The 22,059-nt window shown below is 35.1% G+C and overlaps 1 protein-coding gene across 11 annotated transcripts in view; it reads left to right on the top strand.

Annotated features, from left to right (window-relative positions):
* The window catches only part of ADGRB3 (adhesion G protein-coupled receptor B3), a 445,203-nt gene that overhangs the window by 216,752 nt on the left and 206,392 nt on the right, over positions 1-22,059 (top strand). For all 11 annotated transcript variants that reach the window (XM_054279273.1, XM_054279280.1, XM_054279279.1 and 8 more), the window contains 3 exons: positions 143-337; positions 6,795-6,863; positions 11,335-11,443. In XM_054279273.1, coding sequence (XP_054135248.1) covers positions 143-337; positions 6,795-6,863; positions 11,335-11,443 — 373 coding nt within the window. The remainder of the gene's footprint in view (positions 1-142; positions 338-6,794; positions 6,864-11,334; positions 11,444-22,059) is intronic.

Genomic DNA, 22,059 nt, shown 5'->3' with positions numbered 1-22,059 from the left:
ACTTTGTCTTATCTTTAATGGGACTTTTTTTTTTTTTAACTGGTTTTAACATGTAATGTTTTGGCTGTGTTTAGAATTTGTCATACATTTTTCTCAGTAAAGTAGGTTCTGATAATAGGTTTTTTTTTTCCTTTTGGTACAGATTAAAGAGCATCTTGCCAAGGGTCAGAGGATGTTGGCTGGTGATGGCATGTCCCAAGTAACCAAGACACTATTGGATTTAACACAGAGGAAAAATTTTTATGCTGGGGACCTTCTAATTTCTGTGGAAATTCTCAGAAATGTTACAGACACATTTAAAAGAGCAAGTTATATCCCTGCATCTGATGGGGTGCAGGTAAGAGAAACATTGTAAAGGTAATGTTTCAGTTGATGGAGTTTATGTCTGTATATTGCAGTATACTGCATGGCAACTGGTTTGCCCACAGAGGAAACAAAAGTCTTCCACATGTTAGACATAAGCATTCTTCACAAAAAACTAAGATCCAAGTGTAAAATTGGAAGAAGACTCAGCTGCGTTTAATAAGACAAATACCCAAACCAATGCAGCAGGTGAAAAATGTAAAATGCTTTATTTGTAGCATTTCAGGATCTTTGTCTTTCAAGGTTTCGTTGACTGATAGGTGGTGTTGGTAATTTTTGGCACTATGCATTTTGCTAGTGTTCTTTGTTCCAGTTCATTTCAGTTCTAAACTAGTTCATTTCAGTTCAAAATCCAGCCACACAATCCAGCAGAATTACATAACAATTCTGCCATTGGTTCTTCATTTCAGATAAATGAAGCTTATTAAAAGTGCACAGAAGTGATGGATAGTGCATTTTATATAAATTTGCTATTTTACATGTTAGATTAAGTCTTCTTGTGCAAGAGGACAAATAAAATGCTGTTAGATGTAAAATAAATATAATTATTTCTACATAACGGACTGGACAACTCTTACTTAGGACTTTTGGATAAAGATATTGGTTTCATCTTATATCTGAAAATTTTAGACAGTTTTCAAAGATTGTAGACTACTGGCAAAGAATACTAAGAAGGCAGATGTGTATAATATTTATGAAAAAGAGAGATTAATGATCATTCATAAATTACAAATGAAGTTATTAATGCAGGTCATGTATACGTATCTGTGTAAAGGTAAGCATAAATTATAAATACACTTCAGAATAGAATCATGCAGATGAAGGGAGTTATGTTGGAAAAGACCTTTTTTCACAGTTTATTATTCAAGACTTGCTATTATATTTTCACTTTTCTAGTTTTTCTGTACACAAAGAACAATTCAGTTCCACAGTAAAACCAACATATCTTGTGTTGGCCTGTAGCCAGCTGAAAGTATTTTTTTTAAACAAAGCTTTTCAAAAAGTATGTTTGCTGAGAAATTCTTTTTTTTTTATTAAGTGAGAGTCAGTATCTATTCAGTAATAGCTTTACCATTAAGCAGGATGTTATACACTGAAAATTTGCATGCAGTCAAGAGTCTGATAGCCCAGTCCGACTTCTTTGTGGTTCACAGGCACTAAAAACTCTTTATTAGAACCAGTCTTGAGAAATTAAGTGAAATCTTGAGTGATTTTGTCCATGGACCTAGCAGATCAGGTCATTTGCAGTTTACATATGTTAAAGAGAATTTGATTCTTTTCCCACTGATGATAGTGCCAAAAGTTTTGCTTCATTCTGCAATGTAGATCTGTTTCCAAAATTCTAATAGTATTCAGGCATAACTTGACTATGTTATTAAATATTTTTAAAGAATTTTAATAAATAATGTAGAAATTAGGAAATTAAAAATATAACAATTGGTAAGCCATATTCTGAAGGATTTCTCAAACCAAAGAAAAATAACTGTATTTCAGTATTTGCATGCCTAAATACAAAGAGTTCTTTAATCCCAGTTTAAAAAGACACTCAAACTCCAAGTGAGAAAAAATAAAAGTATCAAAAAAGAAAAGAAAAAGAACGAACATCAAGCTAAGCTAAAATTGAAAAAAAAAGAAAAAAACAGTGGACAGTATTCAGGAAAGTAAGTGAAATCAGATTAAAACTTGTGTTTGGCCCAGGGGATGTATTAAGAAAGGTTCCTTTTACTGACTTCCAATGATATATAGTGAAATCCCGGCTCGGTAACAAAAGTTTAAAATTTCTATAAATTTCTGAGAAACGTGGATTTTTCCATATGTAAACATATGTCATATTCTACCATACTCTGGAGTATTGTATTTATTTTTTATTTTCATTAGGACATACTTTCATACTTCCTAGCTCATCATCAAAGTGAGTTACAAAAAGGTAAAAATTAAAATTGCATGAAAAGTCTTCTTTATGTAGAAGCTCTGTATGATGTTCTAATTCCATTCTATATTTTAACTAGATAAAGAGTAGAATTTCTTATTTGATGTATTTTGGATTTTAAGAAATTATCAGAATTGCATGAGTGAGGTTTAAAATCCCTAAAAGCCATAATTTATCACTTTGTGTGATGTTGGAAAAGTAGGTTATGATGAATTACGGACAACAGGCTTTTTTTAAGATCCATGCAAAAACAACACTTGAATTATGACTGAGAAAGAAAAAGTATATATGTCTGAATATATTTGTTTCTTATACACTCCATCCATCTAGATGGTTCTTCAAATGACTACAATATCTGTTTTATATTCAGTATTAATATTCATGAATAGTGCAAAATTTGTAATTCAGAGACTCCATAACAAAATGAATGAACAGAAAAGTGAGATAAAATTTGAAAATTTCCAGCTAATTCTGAAAAATGAAGGGGCTGCTGCCTGATGTACTGCATTGAAAATGCCTCTTGTTTAGGCAGATATTTCCAAGAGCAAAATAAAGTTTTTAAGGTATGCATATTTAGTGCCAAGTTATTTATTACATGACTCCTTTTATTTTGCATCTTTTAACTGTTTTTTGCAAAAATATCTATGCATACTTGAACATACAATGTCAGGAACAAAAATAACCATTTATGACGCAGTTGAACAAGAAGGTGTCTTGCATCAGTGACTGAGAATATCAGTGCAGTAGCAGAAATTATTGCAAGACAAGTCATTCAATTCTTCTATAAGCAAGGTGTTTCATGTAATATAGGAATTCTTTAAAATACCCTCTGCAGGTACACTGAGGCTATGAGATGGTCACTGCGTTTAGGTGAGAATGATTCTAGCAGGAAGAAAATACAAATTTTAAATAAGCAAAATGAAAGCAATGTTTTGAAATATTATCCAGAACTGGTCTAAAAGTGCTTGAACTTCCTTCTAAGGACAGGATGGCAGGAAAGTAACTGCATTTCAGGACAGAATGGCAAAGCAAGTTCTACAATCGCCTGATGCATCAACCAACAGGAAAAAAGGTTTCTCCCCAAAGAAGTTAGAGCAGTCTAATCCCTTTTATATTTGCCATAGGGACTATTGCTGTGAGTCAGGGTTTAACAGGATTGTCCAATCCTTTTTCCCTCCACCTTCCCCCTCCCACACACTCATTCACTATGCTGAAGTCCAAAAGTGGAGGTGACTTAAGGCTATCCATTAATTCCTCCTAGGGAGGAATTCTTCTCTAACTGTATAAAAGGATTTCTGACAGCTTTATGCCTGCAGAGAGGGTCAAAGAATTTGGACTGGAACAGAGAACTGCAGCCATTGTATTACAGTAGAAAAAATTGAAAGGAAGGAAATTAAATTAGGAAAATGTCGTCGTCCATTCCCAGCTGTAACTGGCATGATCATCAAAAATAAAAGGGCAAAAATAAAGGACTTCAAAACTTGGTTCTGGCTGTCCCAACATTTTCTACAGTGACCACTTCAGTAATATGCAAGCCCAGCTATGAAAGAAAGAAGCTTGATTCTACAGGGAGGTCCAGTGTTTACTGCAGTAATTCCCTCAGATCACATCCATAATGCTTCTAAAATTTAGCCTTCACACCTGTCAATCATTTTACTAAAGGACAACGCTGTTTCTTTCATGATTAACGCAATAAACAAGAGAGTAGTCAAAGTAGGACAAAGACTTTTTAACCCTTCTTCCCCTGTCACATTTTTTAAATGCATCTCATATCTATTCATTATTGAAGCAGCAAATCCATTTACTCATCTCCGTTTAATTCACAAAGCACTGGCATTGCTTTGAAAAATCACTTGGACTGAAAAACCTGCACTCATCTCACCCTCCAGTGCTGCCGTAAATATGGCACTAACCAAGATTAGAAATAGAGAAAAAAGATCCCAAGAAGAAATATATTTGTATTACTAATTTCATGCACCTAATTTATACTTTTTTGGCAAGTGCAAAAATATATATTAGGCAATTTATTGCTCATCTTTTGTTTTTGTTTGAGTCTAGCATTATTTATAAACTTTTCCACATATATTTCTGTCAATTATTGGTAATTTTAATGCTTTCTGTAACTAAAATAAATATAAAAGTTAACTAATACATAATATTATTAGAAAAGCCACGTAATATATCATCTGCAAGAACCATCTTAAACTCCTGCAAGAACCATCTTAAACTCCTGAGTGCTCTTCATGCACTCATTAGACAGAATGGATACTTTTGCAATTAAGGCTTAGACTGCAGGGGAATCAGTGTCTGCAGTGTAACACAAAACTTCCTTCAGAACAACTCTCTAGTATGATAAATTGTCCCACACTGAGCTCCGTGCAGCTGCTGCTAGACTGCTACCAACGCCCTAATAAGTTAAAGTTAAAATTTCCATCCACTGCATTTTGGAAGAGTTGAGAACTACCATGTTTGGAAAAGTGTTTTCTTTCAGGCAAAATCGTTCATAAGGCCGACTCTACCTAGTAGAAGTCTTCACAAAATTACAATGCCCTACAGTAAGTGTGATTGTAGTGCCATGAAACTGGCATGCTTTGACCAATATAATTTCTTTTACTTGGGGGACCAGTGAAGATGTACATTTTTCATAGCTGAAGTTGCATTTACAGAATTGTGATTTGCCGACCTGGTTAAACAGGCAAATCCTTTGTAACAAATACCAAATGGAACTCCTTGCATTGTGCTTTATTTTGTTATGGAATGTCAGAAAGGGATTAAACGTATTCCAGGTATAGAAGCAGTATGTAACTATATCTATTCTTCTTATTCTTAACTTGACTGGAACTTCTTTAGTATTGCTGTAAATTGGATCAAATAATGAAAACATTTTTCTTTTATGTCCTACCATTAATTCCCATCTTGTCCAAATGCTTACTTACAATTTTCATAGGAGCTTGCTGAGTCATTTTGTTTCTTTTCATGAAGTTTAAGTGTTAGTGAAACTTGTGGATATTTTGCTAGTGACCTCTGTGAGAGAAGAGTTGTAGTGTCATTAATGAACAGGATTATTTTGTCCAAATTCAGCAAAATCTCAGTCACCTCTAGAGTAAATTTCGTCAAGTTAAAGAAATTTTTATCCATGTGAATTTTACAGTTAGCGTTGTTAACTTCCTAATGGTTAGGCAAAGATAGATCCTCTTGTTTGTCAGGTGCTTAGTAGTGGGACCAGGTTAGACTTGTAAAATGTTATTATAAAAAATAGTTTTCACAAGTTTTCTTCAATTTTGCATCCTAAAATGTTTTACTTATATAGTTGTGAGACACCTAAAATGTTGGTGATATCTCTCGTTTGAAATGTTTTTTCAAGCATACCCACCACAGACTAATGTTAGAAGGTTTTCCTTTCTGGTTTTAGTCATTGTGCAGTTGAATCCTTTGTGCTTTCATTAATACTGAGTTAAAGTTGCTTCTTACTTAAACCTTATTTAGGTCCTGTTTATTCCCCAAAATGCCTAAAAAGTAAGTCCAGGTGAGGTAGTGACCAGTAATCTGAGTTCCAGCAAGGTCACATTGTCGGTCTTCAAGTTAAAGTTTTTTGAAATTGTGGGGAACTTAATTGCACTCTTCAGCTAAGGTTACTGGAAACTACATGTATCTTTTATGAAGGAACAGAAAAATTATAATTGGCAGGCTGTAGACAAAATTGACATTCTGCACAAAATGTGATACAGAGATGAGAACAGAATGCACAAATTCTTAGCTTTTAGGGATGAAGAAGCTGGGAATACAAATTGCTAGAGAGAGCAGACAAAATTAGAAAGGAGATTTCTCCACAAACATTTGGAGGAAAGTGATTTTTTTAAAATATATAATTTGTATCTAACTGTTCTGCATTTTTCCCCTTATACTTAAATGAATAGGAGAATCAGAAAATGAGTTAACAGCTTGAGGTCAAAGAAACAGAAACTGCTTATTCCTTTTAAGTTGAAATTCCTAAAAGGATAGAGACAAGTGTGACATATAGAAGTAAGAAGCATCTGATTTGAAACTGTATCGACCAATGAAATGTCATTGAATGCCCTATATATGGTTATTAAGGATAATTTTCTCATTTTGAATAGAAACTGAAGACTGGAGACTGGTGCTTTCTTAAACGTACTTTGGTTTTTTGCAAAATCTATGGTTGTCTAGTTTCTGGAATGAGAGCAATTTGTGAATAGAATGCCATCACATTTAAAAGTTTAGCAAGTTTAAAATGGTTCTTGTTCATAAGAAGTGGTACTATGGAACCTGATTATATACACAAGAATTAAAAGTTTACAAAAAAATATGTGCCCTCTTATCAAATGTATTACTTTGCTACATCATCTCTTCTACTGACAGAAAATAGGCTGCAGAAGTCTGTAATAGGGAAAGGAAAGCCTTCTTAATGTTAGATTAAGGATGTGGTCGTTCATATCTTTCAAATCATTTTACTTAGTCATTCATTTACTTGATTTTTCAGAACTTCTTTCAAATCATAAGTAATCTATTAGATGAAGAAAACAAAGAGAAGTGGGAAGATGCGCAACAGGTAAGATTTGATAAAATTTAGTATATGTTTTCAGAAATCAGGTTAAAGATGCACCCTGCTGTAGTTGAAAGAAAATCCTAAGTGATAGAATATTTGGGAGAAAAATTGGTCCTTTCCAAAAAGGAGCAATTCAGGACCCACCAGCTAATTTTGTATATTGAAATTATATTTAGAATATAAGCTGCGTCTCTTGATACAAATAGATTTTTATTAACATTGCAGATTATTCACTATGTCTTTACTTTGGACATTGTAATGAAGTACATACAAAAGCTGAAAAATGCTACTGAAGGCTAGCTGCAATGCTGCTTTTGTCAAACACAACACATCAGACCCCACCCAGAGACCTCATGCAACACCTCTAAACAACTTACAGAAATGCAAACAGGTGACCTGTCATATAAGGTTGTATTTAGAAGAAAAGTTGTCATCCTCAGGACTGAAAAGTTTCTGGTCTAGAAATTTTTTTAAAATAGGAAAGTCTTGCAAAAATCATGAATGAATGATAAAAGAGGTAAAATTCAAATACCCTCCCCCCTTTTTTTTTTCTTGCATACAAGAATTTCCTATATTTCCTGCGTGGGAACTTCTTTTACCAAGAAGTTACTGGACAATGTTAAGATTTGTGTTCTTGAACATGACCATAATACTGTCAGGTTTATTCAGGTACAAATAACACTGGCAATGGGGATGAACATAGTTATGTAAAGAGGAAAATTTGTGGGGATGCTCAAAGGCAGGGAAACATTTTTTATGGAGAAGGATCAAACAAAACAAGATACTTCAGAATGGAAGAGTCAAGTGCACTTATTTGCAATAGAAGCTTTTAAAAGCAGGAGTGGTTTGTATAATGTGCTGCAGGAATACTTAATCTACTCATTTGTGCTTCTTGTAAAATAACTAAAGGATGTCAAAATAGTGGCAGATGTAGAATGAATACAGGACATACTTATTCTGCAAGGCTACCTTGCAGAACTTCTTACAACTGAAAGGACACAAGTTAAAAAGGTAAATAGGCAAATTTATTGAAGAAAAACCATAAGGCATAAGGCAGTCTTTTGGCAAAAAAAGCTGGGCAAGACTTTCCAAGCTAGTATCACTATATTCCTGCCCCCTTATGATCTTCCTTAGATATCAGCTTTTTGCTACTGTCAAAGGCATGAAAATAGCTTACATAGATCTGTGCTCTACTCTTGTGTAGTCATTGTGGCTGTGTTCTATAGATACTTGAACTTTGTTCACTTTTTGTGTCATTCCTAATAAATCCCAAGGTACTTAAAGATCATTGAAGCTATTTACCCTCAGTTCTGTAAGTTCACATTTATGATATCACTGAGAAAGGGAAGATCAAGTTTTTTCACTGCTAATTCAAACCTTGCAGTAGGCACATGACACTGCAGCTGACCCAGTACAATTCAGCTGGGAATCATATTTTTTCTTTTCCTGTTTTTCGGTTCCTCTATAGAAGAGCCAGATACAAAAATAGACCAAGTGTGTCATTTTCTTTAGCAGTGATGGATGGAAGCAGCAAAATCACATACATGTGGGCAGTTTCCATAAACAACACCAAGATAAGGAGACCAATATTAAGCAATTATTTGAGCCCTACTAATAAACAGACATGATACCAATCCTATGGTATTGACCTTGTCTTCTACCTCCATCTTGCCTGCTTACCCATGCCATGTCAGCCATCTGACACTGGAGATTTGGGGATGACAGCACATAAGAGGAAATTCTGAGAATGTGGAGACAAAGAGGCAACAGTAAATCTCCAGTTCCCTCTTTTCCACTGCTGCTTGTAGAAGGAGCAATGTTGAAAAACAGAGAGGGAACAAGTTGTTTCTACTTTTCCTCCTTCTCTCTGCCTGGTAAATCATTGTCTCACAGATCTAGATACAGCAGAAACCCAAAGGAACCAAGATGAGCTGAATCCAGGAGTATTGGGGCCATAGGTTCCTGGTTGCAAAGCTAGAGGCTTCACTAAATTTTAGACCACTGAGATATGAACCCCCCAATGCCCCTAGTCTTATTACTGTTCTTGTGCAGTTACATAAGCAGGCTCAAAGTAACCTTGGAAGCAAGTAGCTCTTCATAACAGCTTGGAGGAGTGAGCAGGCACTAGTGAATAAAGGTGATTCTGTTTCTGATTCAGCCACTCAGCTTAATTTTCTGTAATAAAACATTGCAAACCTAGGTGCAGTCTGACCAACCTTTTTGCCAGCTTGCACAGTTTTCTTAAACTCCATAGCTACTGTTAGCATAGATCTCTTAGCCTGCTTTCTAGCTTCTTTGCTGGAAAGAAAATCTTACTCACTGTCAGCAAATTGCTGACTTTCAATCAAGTATACAGCTGCAATGCCTCAGCACATCTGTTTTTCTAGCTGAAATGCCAGCAGTTAATAACCATTAATTACAGATTATATACCATACAGATAAGCAGCGCTCACTTTAATACTTGCCTTTTTTTAAGAGCTGATGTAAAGCACTGCTCACAAGCCATTTCAATCCACAATGTGTAAGTCTATACTGGAGTTTCAAAACATGGGAGCTGTTCTGCATATTCTTCATCAAGATCTGCCAGCATCCTATTGATTAACCAGTACTTCAGAAAAACCCAGAGTACCTGCTCAACTGAGTGCTCAACAGTTAACTATTATACAATTTTATATGCAAGAACAAGGGTTTAAAAAATCTGACATTTTTCCTTAATACATAATCTGTGAGTATGTGTGCTTTGAATGAGATGGATGCCAAACCCACACTTATGACCTCAGTAATTCATCCTTAAGATGGACATTAAGTCTCTATCACCTGAAGCAGAATTTGCAACCTGTTAGGATCATAATTATCACAACAAATTCTTTTTCAAAACAGTATTACTGCCCTACCTTTTATTAACAGATCCATGCAGGAAACAAAGCAAAAAGTTCGCTATTCTGAACCTAACAACTGTGGACTTAGATAGATAGAGCAAGATGAAGATGGAGAGCAGCATGCTGGAATTTATAGTCTCATTAGGGCTTTCTTAGAGTCTGCAGTCCCAGTAGTGGAAAGAATGGGTTGAATATTGCTTATAAAGTGAAATTTGAACATTTCACTGATATGAAGAAAAAACCACCATAAACATGTCATCTGTTATTTTTTCTATTGCAAGACACTCTGTTACTGAAAATTGTCTTGTTCATAACAGGCAATAAAAACCAAAATTCTTTTTTGCATGTGTGTGATAGGAACAGAACTTTTAGTCTTATTAATAACTGTTATGATCTCTAATGCTGTTTTGTTGATGAATCATTATTGTATTATTGTTAAATATTAAAGAAAATGTTTAATATTTTAAATTTTCAAAGCTTTAAAATTATTAAAATATTTTAAAGCTTTAAAAATATTTTAAAACTTTTTAAAATATTTTTTAAAGCATTCAGCTTTGCAAATAAATTTTATTTTTTGAAAATGTGGTTTTATATTTTTAAAAGCCAAACTGAGAGGCTACATTAGCAATGCCAAGGCTACTGCCATTTATATTAGTTTACTCTGTCCAGTTCTGGGCTCCTCAGTACAAGACACAAAGTAATGGCATGAGCCCAGAAAAATACCATGAAGTTGTTTAGGGGAGTAGAACATTAGATATGCAAGGATAGTCTGAAATAGCTGACACTCTTTTGCTTGGAAACATGACAACATTAAAAGTTCCTGAAAGGGAAAAGAGTAAAGAAGACTGAGCCAAGTCTCAAGGGTGTCCGTGGACAGAGTAAAAAACAAGGCACAAAAATTAAAATATGGAAAATGCCATTCATGTATAAGAAAAGGTGGGGGTGGGAGTGATTGAATGCTAGAACATGTTGTGCAGATAAGCGCAGGGGTCATCTTCCTGGGAGACATTCAGAATCCAGCTGTGTGAGTTCCTGGGCAACTTGCTAGAGCTGATCTTGCTTTCCAAAGAGGCTTGAGCCAGATGATTTCCACTGGCCCCTTCTAACCTCCAATATTCTATGATTCTACTACTCCATATCAGCAATGCAAATAATAGTACCAGTAAAAATTTAACTTACATGTTGACTAATGCAACAAAGGTTGTCATACTGGCAAGGCCACAGTAAGATTTGCATTACTGTTTGTATCAGTAGTTCTGAAGTTACTGAAGATATCTTCAGAGGAAGGAAGAATATTTTAATTAGAGTTGTTCTGTAATACAAAATGCTTTAACCGTTAATGAAAGTAATGGCCACTAAGTTTTTGAGAAGTGCAGTGACTTAGTGGAAACATTTTCCACAGTTCCAGTGCACAGTTGATTTCACGTAACTTTATGGGAAGTAGTGTCTGTTTATATGAGGATATAAACAGACTGTTATATCTGTGCAACTGTTACTTCTCAATTTGCTTTTGATGGCATTTAGATTTTATTTGAATTTGCAGCTGAGGACATTTTGTATTATAGTAAATGTCATGTCTGATCTTCCTTTGTTAGATCTATCCAGGTTCAGTGGAGTTAATGCAGGTGATTGAAGATTTTATACATATTGTTGGAATGGGAATGATGGACTTTCAGAATTCATACCTAATGACTGGAAATGTAGGTAAGAAATAGAAATTTCTTCTATCAAATTTATGACCTATTGAAAATCAGAAGTTCCAAGTATGTACTATAGAGTTGCTGCTTCTATCACATTCCAGATTATGTGTTGCTTGTTTATCCCCTCTCTGGTTTAGCACATGCAGATTGGCTTACATGTCGTATTTCTTCATAATTACATCTCAAAATCTAATGCAAAGTTTTAGAATCAAAATTAAGAAAATACTCAGAATACTCAGAATACTATGAGCTGTAGGTAGATTTTAGAGTGCTTCCAGGACATGTAGTGTTTCAAATGCTAATTTATGAAATTGTGCTAATTGAGTTAAAATTCATATAGGTTATAGCGTGAGAAGTTTTTATTTTGTTGACATTGTCTTTTAATATTCCATTTTCCCAAAAAAAAATTCTTTGCAAATGTTATGGTGTGATAATAATCAATATAGACAAAAAATGTATATTTTAAAAAATATACATTAGTTGCCAAAATAATTAAAGTATAGAATTTGTTATTATGTTCGTTTTTCTATGTGTAAAAGTTTCAAAATTTTATTTAGATTTATTTTTCAAACTTTGTTTTTGCCACTGGAGAGTTGCCAGGTTATCGTCATATAATAACAAACATCAAATATAAAAATACCTGGCAACTCAATTACATTTATTAGTACTTATAAATGAGCTGGAATGAAAGCATTTTTTTTTTAAATTAAACTTAAAAATCTGTTTGAAAAGCTATTCTCTAATAATTTTGTCTTTTTTTAGTAGCTTTTTTATTCAATTAACTTGCTGTAGCTGCATTTTTATAGTGCCAGGAAAGTATTAGCAAGTTGTATGTAAGGAATAAATCCAAAATATGTATTGTCTGATAGCAAAACTTCTGGTGTTAATACATTTTTTCTGATTTTAAGTTAGCATCTTACTGCACATATATGCCAGCTTTTCAGCAAGTCATTGGAATGAGTAAGAAAATATGGTCATTTTGAAATTAGTTGGTGGAATAAAGCAGGGAAAATGTTGGATTGTCCCTATTGAATATTTACTTGCTGCTCTACAATAATAAATATTTATTATTGTTGTCCAGGTCATATTACAGAGTGACACTACTATAAGGCACAACCTTGTACTGTAGACATTTCAAAGAGAGTTCTTTCCCCAAAAAGAACTCTGTCAGCCTTAAAATGTTTAAAACATTGCAGTAGGGTTTTAACCAGTGATTTAATATTTTTGTGGTACTACTGTTTGCACTTTAACACCACTGAAAGCTTCTTCCAGTTGTCAGTCCTTCATTGTGCTAGACTCTCCACAAATTTATAAAAGAAAGTATTTTTTCTGAAATGTTTGTTCTATGAAAATTTTCTGACAAAATAAAAAGTTGAACTTATTTAAAGCACACAGTCAGTGCTGCTTGGCACATTGTAGTACATTCTAATCTGTTTGTCCTCTGAAAAATGTGAAAAAAATATCAAACAGGCAAATGCATTCAGATTAAGAAGTTGCATTCAAATAATCTATGTCTCTACATATTCATGGCTTCACATGGGAAACATAATAACATTCCAATTGGATCAGAAACTTTGCTGTGCACTGGCTGGTTTAGATAACTGCAGAATCTTTACAGTCTTTCTTTTGATTATCTTCCTCTTCCCACATATAAGATATTTTTAGGCACTCAGGAGGTCTGTTCTTAACTATAAAACCATCAAAGGAATAGAAAAAAAACTGAGAAATGAGTGGTGAAAACTGGAAATGAATTTATAGGTTTAATCTGACTTCCTAGCTCTGTGCCTTGATGTATTGGCATGAGTTTATCCACCCCATGCTCGTTCAACCATCACAAAAGGACAAGGTCACTGCGGTGCAAATCATTGATCAGAATACTTGAGCTCAGGTGACATGCTGAGATGGAGACAGAAGGCTGTTATCAGTAAGGAATAATTTCTTATTTTCACTAACAAGAAAGGAATGTATCTGGAATAATTCCGTTTTAGTGTAGTTGTCCTTAGGGTATTGGCATAACTGTCTGACAGCGTATGTGTGGGTTTTAGGAAATATTTATGTTGATCTCAACTGAAAAGAATAAACTATGCAGTTTTGGACTGGTCAGCAATAATTATCCTATACCAACAAGAGTTTATAAATATGTGAAGTCTTATCTGTAACAATTCTTTTAAGTTGACAAACACATTTAATATAGGCAGCAGATATTGTGCATAAATGAGACCCAAATTTCAACTGTATTCATCTTTAAATAGAAAAATCCAAGATTTCATAGAATAAAATCATAGAACAGTTTGGGTTAGAAGATACATTTTCAACTCACTGGTTGCTCAGAGCCCTATGGCATGTAACTGTGAATGTTTCCACGAATGGGGTATCTTCTACTACCTCTCTGGAAAACCTGTTTCAGTGTTCACCCACCCTTATTGTAAAAAATCTTTTCCTTATATCTAGTCTAAAGTTATCCTGTTTGATCAAAACCGTCACTCCTCGTCCTATTTCAACAGCCCTCTAAAAAGTTTTTTCATCTTTCTTATAGGCCCCCTTTAGATAGTGAAAGGCTGCAATAAGATTTACCTGAAGCCCTCTCTTCTCCAGGCAGAAGAACCCCAACACTCTCAACCTGTCCTCATAGCACAGTGCTCCAGCCCCCTGATAATTTTTCTGACCTTCCTCTGGACCCACTCAAGCAGATTCATGTCCTTCCTGTGCTGGGAACCCCAGAGCTGGCTGCAGCACTGCGGGTGGGGTCTCACCAGAGTCGAGGAGCAGGATCACCTCCCTCACCCTGCTTTTGATGCAGTTCAGGATACAACTGGCTTTCTGGGCTTCAAGCCCTCAGGTCTAGCTTTTGATCCCCCAGTATTCCCAAGTCCTTCTCCTCAGGGCTGGCCTCAATCAGCCTGTGCTGATGCCAGGGGTTGGGTAGCAGCAAGCCAGGTGCAGCACCTTGCATTTGGACTAGTTGAACCTCTTGAGGTTCCCATGGGCCCAGTTCTTGAACTTTTCCAGATCCCATTATTCAGGTGTGTCAACCACATCACTCAGCTCGGTGCCTTCTACAGACTTGCTGGGGACACATTTGATACCTTTGTCATTGATGAAGATATTAAACAGTACTTGTCACAGCACAGACTCCTGAGGGACACCACTTGTCAAGTGTCCATCAGGATACTGAGCCATGAACTGCTACCCTCTGGATGTGACCAACCAAATTCTAATCTATCAAAGAATCCCCCCATTAAATCCTTACCTCTACAATTTAGGGAGAAGGGTGTTGTTGGGACCGTGTCAAAGGTTTTACAGAAGTCCAGACGGCATCTGTAGCTATTGCCTTGTCCACTGATGCAGTCACTCCATCACAGAAGACCACTAAGTTGGTTAGACAGACTTGCCCAAGGTGAAGCTGTGTTGCTGTCTTTAATCACCTCCCTGTCTTCCATTTGCCTTAGAATAGTTTCTATGAGATTTCCAGGCACAGATGTGAGGATCACAGGGGTCCTGTTGAATCAATAGTTATTTACCATAAAATATTCCCTCAGCATCTTCATATGCTTTAAATGCTTTTTGCTATGTTTTCATTTCCAAATCACTTTAAAGTTCAGAAAAATTACCCTAAATATGAACTAAATATGAGCTACATATGAACTGCTGCTTCTTGTCAGAGAAAAAAAAATCCAGTTTAGTTGCAGATTTCACAGTAACACAGTGAGTTCTTGGTTTCCTTCTAGTAATTTCAGTTTATAAGTTCATTGCTAATTGAATGACATTTCTAATTGAATAGTAGTTAATGTAAAATTTGAGCACCTAATTGTGTTTCACAGATATGCTAATCCCCTGAGATCTTCCACAGAGGGGATTTTATTTTCTCTTTCTTTCAAGACACAGAAAGAAGTCGTTGTGGCTTAAAAAGTTACTAAACAGCCATGCTGCAATGAATTTCCATTGCACATTCTCAATTGATGACAAATGGGAAGTGATGAAAGGTACATTAACTATACACAAGGCTATCACAAGCCACATTATAATACATTTGAAAATAGCTAAGACCAAAAGTTGCCATGCCTGTGTTAAACTTTTCAGTGTGATGGCTTTTAACACAAATTTTTCATTTCTTCAGAACAAAACATCAAAGACTGGCTTCAAATCCAGATAATCCAATATCTGTACTTTATTGGGGAAGCTCAGTCAATTCAAATGTATTTCCATTAAAGCAAGGCCCATCTCCTATTAGCTTTCCTCTCAAGGATAGTGAATACACTACGAAAAACATAACAAATGTAAAAGCAACCATTTACTTTGTTTGTGCATGGTGGGGACAGATGGTGTATGTTTTGTATATGGTATATCCTTGCACTCTGTATTATCTGCACTTCTTTAAGAAATGATTAGGTGAAATAAAAGCCTCTGATGGGAGGTAGAAGCCTTCTTCCTCATCCTGCTCTTTTTCTTCTTCTTCCTCCACCTCCTCCTCCTCCAGACCAGCTGAGCAGGCACACAAAAATGATAGTGTGAACAAACAGAAGCTTTCACTATCCCTCAGTGTCCCTGAATTCATTGAAAGCACAGACCCACCTGCTAGGGTACAACATGCAGTGTGACAAAAGCTTTTAAACCATGTCACCATTCTCTGTTAACCAATAGCTTTCAGTTTTGTCTGTTTTAAAATAAATTCCTGATTTTAGATTAAAGAATTAACCTTGGCTTTTAATAGCCTTTTGAATTTTTCTCTGAACACTAAAGACCTGAGCAGATCATCTCAGTGCTTTGGCTGATTTGAGTTCTCATCAAGGTGAACAATTAAGAATTTTGAAGATATGGAATAAAAGGTGGGTGAACTGCTATTAAGAACTATTCGACCTTTGACTTAAAAAGGAAATTTCTAACTGGAAGATTGGAGTGCCACAGGCATAGCTGTCTTTAAAGATAGAGGTGGAATGTGGAACTGGAAATAGAGAGCCATATTAGAGGATATGTATTTCTATGGCAGATTCAGATTCTTTTGTAAGGATTTCTTTTGTAAGGGAAATTTTCCCGGTGTTGTCAAATAGATTTCCTTAAGGGCAGCAGCTAAAAAAACATAGTTAAAGAACATTCTGTTGTCAAAAAATCAAGCTTACAGCTCTAAGATGATATTAATGAAAACCCAAATAATCTTGAAGAGCAATATGTTGTCATGGGTGTTATTTAGAACTGAAAGGAAAAACAAATGAGAATTTTCAGCATGTGAAAAGCCACTTTCTGTTAATGTTCATTTTATGAATATGGAGGTTTCAATGATCAGTAGTTTTATAAAATGTGCAGATATCACAAAGTTACTTAGAATACTCAAAGATGGGAAAGATTGAAGATTTCCAGGACATATAGCAAAATGAAAAGGAGAGGATATACACTGCCATATTAAATTCGATTTTGACAGAGCATTTAAGAGGGAGTAAATCAAGCCATTCAGAGAAAATAACAGCATTAGTGTGCAAAACTAGCAGTCTAAAGAAAATACAGAAATTTTTTTTCAGTTTTCAGTAGCTATCGCTTGCAACACTCTTTTAAATTGAGATTATATGTCTTGGATTCATTTTACTTACTTTAAGCATCACAAAAATTGCCAAAGTCATTCTAAGCTTCCTTTAAAATCAAGGGAGAGTACTGCTCAGGAGAGCAATTCATATCATCTCAGACATCTAAAATGAAGGCATGGATTGCCTTGTGGAAGTTCTGCCACTGGCTGTAAAGGCAGCCTGGTGACTAGCTCATGTTTCAATGATTCAGGTCATCTACAGCAAAGAAGAGTGGTTTTTTGTGAGTCAATAAAACCTGTGAACACAGAGAGGTTCAGAGCTGAATGATCAAAAAACCCAAATAAAATAATAAAAAATAAATAAAGTATAATAATTAAAAATCAGATTGAGAGTTGGACTGATGACAACAGATATTTGAGAACAGATTGTCAAAAGGGACTGCATGTACACAACTGAAAAGTGAATACAAAGCGAAACTAGACTGACATCTCTGTTTAATCTTGCTCACAGGAAAAAATGAAGATTCCTAACTCTATTGCACCACATTTAATTCTGCATAAGCATGAAGTCAAAGTCCTACAAGGTACAAAATAGGAACAAGTAGATATGTTTCTACGTGGTAGATGCAGCTAGCTATAATATTATATGAAAAAATGAAGAGGTGTAAACCATATTTCCATGCATAAATCAACTTTTAACAACCTGTTATCTCTCAACTTAAAAATGGCTGCTGTGACACTGCTACTCCGATGAGTAATCTGATTTAGTATAGTAATTAACATTTCATTTAAAACTTGAAACTGAGCTGCTTACATAAGTTTTCTAAACGTTGGCAGGAAACAGTCTGATTTCTGCCTTCACAGACAGTCTAGGATGCCATATGGCAAAAGATGTTTTGAAAGTGCCCATTGTCTCCTTTCTTTGCACACCTTATTGTTATACCTTCAATCTCCCATTTCTTGTTCATGTCCATGAAATTTTAGGAAAACACAAAAGAATCCTGCAGGCAAATGGAGTGTATCTTAAAATTTTCCAGTCCTAGCTAGACACTTAGAAATGTGACCAAAAGGACCTTTCAGAAAATGTACTTACTCTAGCTATAAGACATGACCAATGGTACGCATGCAGAGCTTTGGGAATGCTAGAAAATAAGCAAGCTGGATTGCTGTCTGTTATTGCGGTTCATTCACCTTATCCCAGTCTAAGACTTTTACATCTTGTGATTTGTAAATCCTGTTTATACTTTCTAGATACTTGTTCACATTATATGCTTTGTTTACTTATCTGAATGGCGTCTGCCTTAGTCTGCTTATCTTTTTTGTATTAGAATTAGTGATGTGTGTCTTCAATGCAGCACTTGAGATCCTCTGACTCATATATCACAAATGTCGTGCTGGCCTAAAATATACCAAGAGACCAAATTTATTTAAAATTTGTAAAGGGTCTTTTTTCAAATATGTTAAAGAAAACAGAAAAAAAGCCACAGATTATAGTACTTGTACAAATGTATAAACAAAATGTCTAAAATTTTTAGCAAGGAAACAAGTATTTCAATAAATGTATACACAGATACTCAGAATTCATTTGTAATTAAATTACTTCTTGTTCTGAATCTGTGTAGTGTTAAAGTATAGTGTAGATTTTAAAGTGGGTATTTATAGTTAATAAAAGTTCAGCTGCTAGTATTTCAGCATTTTCTCTTAATAGAAAGAAAGGTGCACCTATCACACATATAAAAATTCAGATCCTGTAGAGTGGCCCCAAAATAGCCCTTCAGATTTCTCTCCTGTTTCCATCAAATTATTCCAGAGTACCCCATGTTTTCAGAAAGGAAAATTTCGCTTTAAGCAACTGTGTGAATTGTACTTGCTCTTTTAAGAAGGCAAGCAGGAATCACTCCTTGTAGTGGTGGTGTGTCCTACTTCATGTGTAAATATGTAAACATCATCAAGGAATCTTCCAGGGAATAGGCCAGGTGAGAAAACAGTCTTCACAGGCAAAATTCATGCTTTTCTCCTTGTCCTGTGGAGCACAGTTGGTCACACTCTTGTTCTTGGATTGTAAAACATGGTGGTCAGAGAAGTTCTAAATTCTGTCTTCTGCCACATTTTTTTTTCATTCATGACTTTGGCTTCTGGCTCTCATCCTCTTTGTTTCACACTCAGATGTAGGCCATCAGTCTTTCCTGCCCCAAACCTCTATGCTGTTGATTGGGCAGATGCTCTACTTATGTGAAAGGGAACACCTATCACATTTTCTTTTCAGTTCTCAAAATATCCTTCAAGTCCTAGGATTTACACACTGCTGGTATCACTCTCCTGTTTCTGTATTCTTTACTTGCTCAAACCATATGTAACAATCCGTAGCTAAAGACTTCCAGAAGAGAAAAAATAGATAAAAGAATAGGGAAACTACAGAGAAAGGTCAATTGCAAATTTTTATACTCTTAATACTTGCACTCTATATATGTTCATATAATTTCCTTTGCAGCAGCCTCAGCAATTCCTTGATCAGATCAATATGTTGGCTTTCAGAAGATTCAAGTTTTCTCCACTGATTAAAGGGGAAAGACTTCATGCACACTTTGAAGGTCTCACTGCAGCATCTGACTTAATGCCTGAAGTAAATGCTCAAGAGCTCGTATTTCTTTCTCAGTATAAAATAAGCTTATTAAATGATTCACATTCCCTGAAAACTTGCTGTGAACAGAGCATAAAAGACTAGACTTTTTCACTCTTTTCTAAACCTACATACTCAATGATCCTGAGAAAATAAAACTCTGTTACTTAAGATTGAAAATTCCAAATATGAAGAAAACTACTATATGAATCTTTATCAGTCTTCACAAATTGGGATAAAAACCTAACTTGATTCCCTAGCTGTGCTCTTAGTAACAGTCATAATTCTGTAGTTAGTTTTGTGTATACAGTTTATTAAGTAACCTTAAAGATAAAGTTAAATAAATTAACCATTCAGTATTTTTAAATGGGTGCTATGGAAACTAGAATAATTGAAAGTGTTTCCCTTATCTACCTTATTTAAGTGGAATAAAACATTCTAAACAAATGGAAGCTATGAAAAACACCAAGATACAGGATCTTGTCTCATTAAAAAATGTCTCCAACTGGAAAAGAAAGTAGTATCTACAGGCCATTTGTGAAAATTCCTTTTTATAGTATCTGTGTATCTCATATAGTTGTATCATGTCTAAATTTCTGCCTCTGCAAACTCCTTTCTGAATAATTCTGTTTCTTGAAATGAGCAATTAAAAACTGTTGTTTTCTAGAGAACTCCGTTTGTATGACAGGCCATTTTTAACTGGTGTATTTAGCTATTGACCTGAGAAATTAAATACCTGACCTTATCCACTCATTTGCCTCAGACAGGTGGACCTTTAGGTGACTTCCAACAATTTCCAAGTAGAATGAGGCTTAAGGGGATAGAAATGAAGCATCTGTGGTGGTAATTTTACATTAATGCAGTAATGGAATCAATGCACACCCCAGAGAGTTTGTTTCACAGTAAGGTAGTGCCAAGTGGCAGCAATCATGTTCAGTGAGTGTAGTGTCAAGATTTTCAAACAATACAGTCCTTCCTTAAACAGGAGTACCACAGTCCAATAACAAGATGCAATTCTGCACGGACTGATGACTCATTCTGGGGTTTTTTGTCCCTGAAAGTGTTACCACAAGAGTGTCCAGCCATCATCTGGTAGTACATCAGCTAGAGATGGTGTGGCTAAGTACTGCAAATAGCAAAGTTCAGGCCCAGTTTTAATGATTTCTACAGCATTTTTTTTACTCATTTGCTACTGAAAATGAAAGAAGGAAAACGAAATAGAATTAAACTCCCCAAAATTATAAGTCAGTTAAAATAGGAGTAAAGCCAGCTATTAGCTCTGCCTAATACTAGCACTGTGTCAGAAACAGGTCTATTGCCAAAAGCTCCGTTGTGAATATGGAGTTAACACAGTTTATACCAAGCTAATGATATGGCATACTGCCAAAGCTCTTTTTCATTTCCTGGCCTTTCAAGGGCAAGGAAAGAAAAAACATCAAAAACCACAAAACCTCAAACAAATAAAGAATAAAAGTGCAACACCCCCCTCCCCCCCAAAAATAAAAAAAAATTAACTCCCCACAATAGAAACAGCAACAACAATAAAAATATGAAGAGTCAAAAAAACCAACCAAACAATCAACCAACCAAGCAATAAAACAGAAAAAGGAGGGAAAAACTTCCATGTTAAATATTAGACAAATCAACTTGCTGTATTGAAAAAGTATTATTTCCTTGGTAATGACTGTAGATTTTAATTCCAAATAGTGGTAAAGATCCGTCTTTTTCAAACTGCGTAGCCTGAAGGTAGCGCAACAATTGAGGTAATGAACTGGAGAGAAATATTTCATTTTTTGAGTCAGCTTCATGAGGGTGTCAGTGGACTAACAATATCAGATAAAAGTATTTTTATGGTAATAATTATTTTGGAAGTGAGACTGTCAGATATTGAGGTCAAGTTTCAAAGCCATATGCAACACATATGTAAACATATGCAGATGTAATTCTGCACAATTGTGTTTCTGTAAGTGTAATTCTTATATCTTTTTTCAATATGGAGAGTTGGACTTCAGTATATATACCTAAGAGACTGCATATATCTCTGCTATTCTGTTAAGGTCAGACTGTATAATGCCAACAGAGCTGAGTGTCAGTAAGATCAGTTCAAAGCATTCCAAAGGATCCGTGTACTGGGTGGGCTAAAAATCACCAACATTTCTAACACATATTCTGAAATTTCTAACACATATTTTTTGCCTTGTGATTTCTGTACCCATGAGTTCATCCGTTTCACAGTGTAAGTTTTTCTTTCCCTTGGCTTCGGGTATGAGTTTTAGGACCTCATTTGTTGCTCTGTCTAAAGGTAGAGATAATGAATCTTTGCTAAAATTTATGGTAAAAAATCAAACGCTTGTTCTACTACAGATGAATATACATTTTATTTTTTTTTTCCATGCTCTAAGCCCCATTACAGTGGGAAGGAGACAGAGAAAGAACTTTTTCTCACTCAAAATATGTGGTACAGCTCTGTGGCCTACAGTGATTG

Source organism: Melozone crissalis, unplaced genomic scaffold (assembly GCF_028551555.1).
Source record: "Melozone crissalis strain CALT ecotype California unplaced genomic scaffold, PUWL_Pcris_2 ptg000027l_1, whole genome shotgun sequence".
NCBI classification, from domain to species: Eukaryota; Metazoa; Chordata; class Aves; order Passeriformes; family Passerellidae; genus Melozone; species Melozone crissalis.
The sequence above is the reverse complement of the archived record's forward strand: the minus strand, read 5'-3'. Positions and strand labels throughout refer to the sequence as shown.